This window comes from Cicer arietinum, chromosome 1, assembly GCF_000331145.2.
Source record: "Cicer arietinum cultivar CDC Frontier isolate Library 1 chromosome 1, Cicar.CDCFrontier_v2.0, whole genome shotgun sequence".
In the NCBI taxonomy this organism is placed as follows: Eukaryota; Viridiplantae; Streptophyta; class Magnoliopsida; order Fabales; family Fabaceae; genus Cicer; species Cicer arietinum.
The window spans coordinates 32524340-32534130 of record NC_021160.2 but is presented as its reverse complement, the minus strand read 5'-3'; the positions used below and the strand labels follow the sequence as shown (position 1 = coordinate 32534130).

At 34.1% G+C, this 9791-nt stretch overlaps 1 protein-coding gene and 1 long non-coding RNA gene across 2 annotated transcripts in view; one reads left to right on the top strand and one right to left on the bottom strand.

Annotated features, from left to right (window-relative positions):
• Window positions 1-1209, top strand: part of LOC113786602 (uncharacterized) — a 2404-nt gene extending 1195 nt beyond the window's left edge. The window contains exon 2 of the long non-coding RNA XR_003472867.2: window positions 1027-1209. This is a non-coding gene — a long non-coding RNA (uncharacterized lncRNA). The remainder of the gene's footprint in view (window positions 1-1026) is intronic.
• LOC101502181 (nudix hydrolase 19, chloroplastic-like) overlaps window positions 1-9791 on the bottom strand; it is a 13188-nt gene that overhangs the window by 2275 nt on the left and 1122 nt on the right. The window contains exon 2 of the mRNA XM_012711785.3: window positions 1362-1454. Coding sequence (XP_012567239.2) covers window positions 1362-1440 — 79 coding nt within the window. The 5' untranslated portion in view covers window positions 1441-1454. The remainder of the gene's footprint in view (window positions 1-1361; window positions 1455-9791) is intronic.

Sequence of the window (9791 nt, the reverse complement as noted above, 5' to 3'; positions counted from 1 at the left end):
GGATGCACAAGATTGGTTAAAAACCCTTATTGGAAAAGAATAAGCCTAGGGAGGACAAAAATGAATTAAATGTACATCCAATTACACAAATGAACTTATTGGAAGCACAAGATTGGTTAAAAAGACTAATTGGACAAGAATAAGCCTAGGGAGGACGAAAATGACCTAAATGTTCATCCAATGACACAAATGAACTTATGGGATGCACAAGGTTGGTTAAAAACTCTAATTGAACAAGAATAAGCCTAGGGGGACGAAAATGACCTAAGTGTTCGTCCAATTAGACAAATGAACTTATTGGAATGACTTTTATATGTTTACTATTTTCCATGACTTTGATGTGTTACTAATTTCATGACTCCAATGTTGCTTTTATATTCTTGTCTAAAATTTTTATTTTGAATTAAGGACTTAGGATTAAAGTATTATGAGTTTCGTATATCATCTAAAGTTATTTATAAATTGATATGAATGGATAATGCATTTTATATATGACATAACAAGTGCACTTCATACAAAACATTCTTAAGTTTTGTACAATATCATTAATCACATCATGCATGGCCTTAATCACGGTGGGACATTTAGGTTATTCCAGGCATGGGATAACAGGTAAAGGAGAACAATCAGGACGCTGATTGGGGTTTGGCCAGACCTCCTTTACCAATCAGGACTCAATATCTTGGTGACCCACACTAAGATATTGGGCGACTTTACCTTATTCCAAAGGAAAAGATTTGAGGTCATGCATATGTTGTTCAGAATAATATATATATATATATATATATATATATATATATATATATATATATATATATATATATATAAATAGACATGTATAATAATAATAATAATAATAATAATAATAATAATAATAATAATTGTTTTTTCTTCTTGAAATGTATAACTACTTTTGTATGTTTTATACACCTTTATGAAAGAAACTATTTGAGATTGTTTTCCTCTTATTTATAGAGCTCACTGAGATATTTTATCTCATCCAAATTATTATTATTATTTTTTTAGCAGCTGGATGAACATGAGACATGGATATTAGCATCAGAAGATCAGTTTCAAACTCCTGGACTTAGAAGTTGATCTTTTGTTTTATGATGTAATCAGACAATCGCAGTTTGCTTTCAAGATGTAATATTTTATGAATCTATTAAACATGTTGTAAACTATATTTCTGAATGTAGTTTTCAGTTATGATGGTGATTCTAATTTATTATTCATTGTTAATTACCTTTATTTTATTAAGGTGTAAGGGTCCAATTATCATATTCTAGACAAATAATAATGGGTCTTACACATTGGGTAATAAGTAAATTCAATAAAACACTGGTGGTTAATATATATACCTTCCAACTCTTCCTTATCCACATTAATTTCGAGGGATTTAGCATATGCAAAGAATCCAACCATCAGCTGACATGGCATGCTGTTTGGTCCAACTAGAAAGCCAACAGAAAAGAAAGTATTAACATACAAAAGACGGGAGAACATTTATAATTTTGATGAGATAAGAGAACACAAAGTATGTGGTATTTAAGTACATTAGACTACCTTGCACTTAACTACTTTTGAAAGCTGACAAAATATTACAATATTCACGAATTGTAGACTACTTTGAATATGATCAGAACACAATACAAGTGATTAAATTGCTTGTTAGATTAAGATAAAGTAAGAAATAGGGTATCCCCAAAAAGATCCTGAAGTAAGGTGAAATTTAGGAGAATAGAATTTTTTAACATTTACTAATAGCCAGACGTAATTGAGCAAAATGAGGATTTAGAATGTAATTGCATTTACAATCACTACGCCAAAAATGACATTTAACAGCGCCCATTTTACAGCGCTTGCTAAACACAAGCGCTGTTGTAATTATATTTTAAAAATAACGGAACCTATTACAGCGCTTTTGATGCAAAGCGCTGTATAACAAGCGCTGTAGTAGGTCATATAACGTTTGCGCATCACGTTATAAGGCTTTTACAGCGCTTGTCAAAAAAGCGCTGTAAAAGGAAGCGCTTTCTCGAATCAGTTACAGCGCTTTTTTCACAAGCGCTGTAAAACACACGCGCTTTCATTGAATTTAACTACCTATTACAGCGCTTTTTTCACAAGCGCTGTAAAACACATGCGCTTTCATTGAATTTAACTACCTATTACAGCGCGTTTTTCACAAGCGCTGTAAAACACACGCGCTTTCATTGAATTTAACTACCTATTACAGCGCGTTTTTCACAAGCGCTGTAAAACACACGCGCTTTCATTGAATTTAACTACCTATTACAGCGCGTTTTTCACAAGCGCTGTAAAACACATGCGCTTTCATTGAATTTAACTACCTATTACAGCGCTTTTTTCACAAGCGCTGTAAAACACATACGCTTTCATTGAATTTAACTACCTATTACAGCGCTTTTTTCACAAGCGCTGTAAAACACATGCGCTTTCATTGAATTTAACTACCTATTACAGCGCGTTTTTCACAAGCGCTGTAAAATACATCTTTAAAATAATTATATACGTTGGAAACCCTCATATCCTCTACATCTTTCAAATAATTATATACGTTGGAAACCCTCATATCCTCTACATCTTTCAAATAATTATATACGTTGGAAACCCTCATATCCTCTACATCTTTCAAATAATTATATACGTTGCGAACCCTAATATCCTCTACGTACTGTGCGGCCATCTACGTTGTCTAAGGTATTTTTTACACATGATCTGTTATGTTTTGAAATTGTCAAAAATTGTCAAAAACTCATACCACATGATCTGTTCTGTTTTGAAATTGTTAGTTGATATTGGTTTCTTTTTGAAACTTGTTGATATGTTTTGAAAGCTTATTATTTTTGTTACTGCATTTATATAGGTGGTATAATATGGATAGGAAATGGATTTCAGCCAATCGATTGTCAAAAGAGTATGAAATTGGAGTGAAGGAGTTTGTTGAGTTTGCAGTGAAGAATGCAAAAGATCCAAATAGAGTAGTTTGTCCTTGTTTAAAATGTTGTTTTGGAAAACGTGTTAGAGAAGATGAATTAGAAGGACATCTAGTATGTAATGGAATTGATCAAAGCTACACATGTTGGATAAGACATGGTGAGAAAAAAAAAGGAAACATTAATTTTGAGAATAGTTCGACATATGCTTCAACTGACTTCGATACAGATACATATGAGCCGGACCGAGTTGATGAGATTGCAAAAGCAGTTGAAGAAGATCTTCGAGATTGTCCTAAAATGTTTGAAAGTTTGTTGAGTGATGCAGAGAAAGAATTATATAATGGTTGTACTAAATTCACAAGACTGTCAGCGATATTAAAGTTGTACAACTTAAAAGCGAGTAATGGATGGTCTGATAAAAGCTTTACGGAATTATTAACACTCATAAAAGATATGTTGCCAGATGATAATGAACTTCCCAGTCGGACCTACGAGGCTAAACGGATTTTGTGTTCTATTGGAATGAGTTACGAAAGGATTCATGCGTGTCCTAACGATTGCATTTTATTTCGAAACGAATATGAACTACTTAAGGCGTGTCCGAAATGCAATGTCTCTCGATATAAGAAGAAAGAATCTACTCCAGCAAAAGTCGTGTGGTATTTTCCTATAATACCAAGATTTAGGCGCATGTATCGCAGTGAAGAAGATTCAAAACACTTGACATGGCATGCAGATGAAAGAATTAGAGATGGAATGTTTCGACACCCTGCAGATTCCCCACAATGGGCAAAAATTGATCACGAGTATCCTGAATTCGGGATAGAGTCAAGAAATCTAAGACTTGCACTTTCTACTGATGGAATGAATCCACATGGTCTTCAAAGCATCTCACATAGCACGTGGCCTGTGATTTTGGTAATATATAACCTACCTCCATGGTTATGTATGAAGCGTAAGTTTATGATGTTGTCTCTGTTAATTTCTGGACCCAAACAACCGGGGAATGATATCGACGTATACTTGACTCCTCTAATCGAAAATTTAAAAAGTATGTGGGAGACAGGTGTGGAAGTTTATGATGGGTATAAGAAAGAATGTTTCAATTTAAGGGTTATGTTGTTCGGCATAATTAATGATTTTCCAGCATATGGTAATTTATCAGGATATAGCATTAAAGGTCAGTGTGCATGTCCTATATGTGAAGAGAGTACAAATTGGATGCGGTTGAAACATTGTAAGAAGAATGTGTTTCTTGGACATCGTAGATTTTTACCTTATAGTCATCAGTATCGTGGGTGGAGAAATGCATTCAATGGAAAATCAGAGGAAGGTAAAGCTCCTTTAGCACCGACTGGATATCAAATACTTGAAAAAGTACAAGGTTTGACCAATAAATTTGGCAAACCTTTTGCGGGAGAGCTGGTGAAAACTGGGTGGAAGAAAAAGTCAATTTTCTTTGAATTGCCATATTGGAAGTCATTGTATGTAAGACATTTCCTCGATGTGATGCATATTGAAAAAAATGTATTTGAAAGTGTTATTGGTACGTTACTCAATGTTCCAGGAAAGTCTAAAGATGGCGTCAATGCAAGATTGGACTTGGTCGATATGGGAATAAGAAATGAACTGGCTCCAGTAAAGAAAGGAAATCGCACATATCTACCTCCAGCCGCTCATACTCTATCTAGAAAGGAAAAAATTGTTTTATGTAAATTTCTACACGAAGTTAAAGTTCCAGAAGGATACTCTTCGAACATTAAAAATTTGGTTTGTATGAAAGACCTCAAGTTAAAAGGTTTGAAGACCCATGATTGTCATATTATAATGGAGCATTTGCTACCAATAGGTATACGTTCCATTTTACCTGAAAAAGTTCGACTAGCCTTAACTAGATTATGTTTCTTCTTCAGGGAAATTTGTAGTAAAGTGATCGACCCTCAGAAATTACCGACATTGCAGAGGGAAATTGTTGTTACTTTGTGTGAGCTTGAAATGTATTTCCCACCATCGTTTTTTGATATAATGGTTCACCTTACTGTTCATCTGGTTAAGGAGACACAACTTTGTGGGCCAGCTTATATGAGATGGATGTATCCGATAGAACGATATATGAAAATATTAAAAGGGTACGTAAAAAGTAGAAGTCGACCAGAAGGTTGTATTGCTGAACGATACATTGTTGAAGAGGCTGCTGAATTTTGTACTGAATATCTGTCCAATGTTGAATCCATAGGGCTTCCCATGTCTCGTCATTCGGGAAGACTATCAGGAGAAGGGATAACTGGAAGGAGACTACTGACTATATCAAGGACAGAATGGGAGCAGGCACAATTGTATGTTCTGCACAATGATGATGAGGTTCAACCGTATGTTACAATACACATTGATCAGTTATCTCGTTTGAACATGAATAGGAATCAAAATTGGATAACTCGAGAGCACAATCGAAGTTTTGTAACATGGTTAAAAAATCACATAATGTCAAAATTTGATATAGACCCCGGATCAATTTCAAATAGATTGAGGTGGCTAGCAAATGGTCCGAGCTTACATGTCTTTTCTTACACTGGTTATGTTATTAACGGCTACACATTTTATACCAAAGAACAAGATGATCAGACCACTATGCAAAATAGTGGAGTCACTCTCGTAGCTGAAGCGATGCATGTCTCAAGTGCAAAAGACAAAAACCCAATATATGCAAATCTATCATATTTTGGGGTTATCGAGCGCATATGGGAGTTAGACTACACAATGTTTCGTGTTCCCATATTTGGTTGCAAGTGGGTCGATAATAATAATGGCGTTCGGATTGATGAGTCAGGATTCTTGCTTGTCGATTTTAATAGGGTGGGATACAAAGACGAGCCTTTTATTTTAGCGTCGCAAGCTCAACAAGTGTTTTATGTCACTGATCCTTCTAATGATAAATGGTCTGTTGTCCTATCGACCAATAAAATAAGTGATGATAACAATAATGATGAAGATGTTGGTAATGATCTTTTATTTGCAACATCACAACAACCACATGAAATTGATTCAACTGATGATGGTTTATATCTTAGAGATGATCATGATGAGGGAATTTGGATTAATCCATCGTTTCGTATTGTAAATGGACAAACAAATGTGAATGTCACCAGGAAAAGAAGAAGGGCATCTTAATGTATATATATGTTTAATTGTTTTATATAAGCTATGCATGTAATCTGAACTGTGTTATTGTAAATATGCATGTAATCTGAATTGAGTGTTTTATACTAAGTTCTGATTAATTTATTTTCTGATTAATTTATTTTCTGCTTATATTTAGCTTGATTTGAGTGTTTTATACCAAGTTCATGTAACAATGAGTGTTTTATATTTAGCTTGATTTACATGAACTGAACTGAATATAAATTAGTAATTTACATGAACTGAACTGAACTGAATAGAGAGATTCTCTTTTGCTCAGTGCATATATATATATAGATTCTTCAGAATACTCATTTCTAATAATTCATCATCTCCTAAAGTATTGTGATAAAGACAATGATAACAATATTTTTAATCCAATAAACAATGATAAAAATGTTTTTAATGTCATCCCAACCCAAATAAACCAAACACAAAAATAAAATAAAGAGACATTTTACAGCGCTTATCTTAAAAAGCGCTGTAAAAGATCCTTTTAAAAATAAAATAATGAGTGTTTTATACCTTTTACAGCGCTTTTCACACAAAGCGCTGTAAACGACTCTTTTGAAAGTGAGTAAAAAAGACATTTTACAGCGCTTATTTGACAAAGCGCTGTAAAAAAGCTTTAAAAATAATATTCATCAGACACCTAATTTCTTCAAACACCTTGTACGCATCATGGGAATCCAAAAAACATCAGACACAAACCCATTTCTTCAAACACCTTGTACGCATCATGGGAATCCAAAAAACATCAGACACAAACCCATTTCTTCAAACACCTTGTACGCATCATGGGAATCCCCAAAAACACCAGACACAAACCCATTTTTCGCAACATGGCAATGATCCTGAATACCAATTAAGTTTCGATTTAAGAAGGAAAGAGAATGTAAAGAGATAAAAAGGGTGTTGAGGTGGAGATTGAATTGTGAAAGAGTAAGCTTTGATGTTTGTGAAGAAGATGCATAAAAGGAGAAGAGTTTGGTGAAGAGGAAGGGATTTTTGTGGTGACCAGTTACTACTATGTGGGTTTTGCATGCATGTTGAGCTTGTTTAAAAAATAACATAACATAACAAAACACAAAAACAATAAGGCCTTTTACAGCGCTTATTTGGAAAAAGCGCTGTAAAAGAGCCTTTTAAAATTAACATAAAGAGACATTTTAGAGCGCTTATGTGGAAAAGCGCTGTAAAAGGCTTTAAAAAACATTCATATAACATAATAACACACGGAGGTCTTTTACAGCGCTTATTTGGGAAAAGCGCTGTAAAAGAGCCTCTTAAAATTAACATAAAGAGACATTTTAGAGCGCTTATGTGTAAAAGCGCTGTAAAAGGCATTCAAATAACATAATAACACACGGAGGTCTTTTACAGCGCTTATTTGAAAAAAGCGCTGTAAAAGAGCCTTTTAAAAATTTAACTAAAGAAGCCTTTTAGAGCGCTTATGTGTGAAAGCGCTGTAAAAGGCATTCATATAACATAATAACACACGGAGGTCTTTTACAGCGCTTATTTGAAAAAAGCGCTGTAAAAGAGCCTTTTAAAAATTTAACTAAAGAAGCCTTTTAGAGCGCTTATGTGTGAAAGCGCTGTAAAAGGCATTCATATAACATAATAACACACGGAGGTCTTTTACAGCGCTTATTTGAAAAAAGCGCTGTAAAAGGCATTCAAATAACATAATAACACACGGAGGTCTTTTACAGCGCTTATTTGAAAAAAGCGCTGTAAAAGGCATTCAAATAACATAATAACACACGGAGGTCTTTTACAGCGCTTATTTGAAAAAAGCGCTGTAAAAGAGCCTTTTAAAAATTTAACTAAAGAAGCCTTTTAGAGCGCTTTACAAAATAAGCGCTGTAAAAGGCTTATAAAAAGCGCTGTAAAAGTGTTACGTATATATAACAGTTACCTCTTCAGTTTCCTCTTCATTACGTAACCTTCATCTCAACCTTCATTTCTTCTCTTCTTTTGCAAACCCTATCATCCCGTCCTTTACGAACCTTATTTCCACGATCATCTCCTTCATTTCGAACCTTATTTCCATCCAAGATCATCTCTCCCATTTCACACAATATATTTTCATTGAAATACGTAACCCTCATTACGTATTTCTTCAAACCGTATTTCTGTGAACCATATTTCTGTGAACTTTCTGCAAACCCTCTTTTCTTTGCATTTCGTCTTTCTTCGAACCATCATTATTCAGGTATTGATGTTATTAAATTTTTGTAATCATTAGAATGCATGTTGAGCTTTTTTAAGATATACTGATACATGTTGAGTTTGTTTATAATAATGCATGATCCATGTTGAGCTTGTTGATGTTATACTAAAGTGCATGTTGAACTTGTTGTAGTTAAATGGATACAAACAAAGATTTAGAAGTTCAAAATGAAGAAGTTGGCACCTCTAAGACTTACGAAAAAGAAGTCAAACGTGGTGCAACTATCATGCAAAGGGTGATTAAAGCACGGAGCAGTGGCATTAAATTTGAGGTATACTATATATACTCTGTTTGCTGTGTGTTTTTTTATCTTTTTTTAGGGTTTAGGGCATGTACTTACTATATGAGTTTATTAGGTTGGCTGGAACGAGAGTGGTCAGCCAGTTGACCCCAACAGCTCCATGTTTGTAAGCTACATTGGGGCTGTTGTTCGTCAAAATGTCCCAATAACAATAGACAACTGGAGAGATAAGGCGTTGAAGGATGCCAAAGATATCATCTGGAATGACATTCAAGTAAATATTTTGATCTACTCTTTTGTCATTTATAATTTTTTTTCTGTAAAATACATTACTTATAATTGTTTTCATTGCAGACCACTTTTGTTCTTGATGAGGAACGAAAGTCATATGTTTTGAGAGTTGCTGGGAAAATCCATCGTGGATTTAGATCCCATCTCTCAAATTTCTATCTAAAAGATAGAGAAGGAAACACAAATGCTGAACCTCCAAAGATATATCAACATTATATATCAAAGGATGAATGGAGTGCATTTGTTTCCAAACGTTCTGACCCGGCGTTTGTCGTAAGTGATTAATTTATTAGCATTTGTGTTTTATTATTCATATTCGTAGCGTATTTTAAATTTTTACACAATTGCTATTTTTTTTTTATATAGAATATTAGTAAGGCAAATCGCGAACGGGCAAGCAACCCAAAACACCCATACAAGAAATCACGTATGGGATATGCACGCCTTGAACAAAAAATTGTAAGTAATTAAACATCACTTGTAATTTGTATTATAAACTATAGTGTGTAACTAATTTGTATTATTTTGTTTATGATTTTAACGAATAGAGAAAAGACACCCAAGCCGATCAACCCTTGGGTCGTCATATCTTATGGAAGGAAGCGCGTGTTAACAAAGAAGGAGTGGTTGATAAAAAAAAAAAACACACATTTTACAGCGCTTTTTTTACAAAGCGCTGTAATATGTTGTTCTAAAGCGCTTTAATGGTGCACCTTCAACAGCGCTTCCGTGAGAAAGCGCTGTAATATGTACAAGAAAAGCGCTGTAAAATGCAGACCCATAATATGAAATTATGGTTGGGCATGTTACAGCGCTTTTTTGAGAAAGCGCTGTAATATGCACACCCATATATGAAATTATGGGTGTGCATTTTACAGCGCTT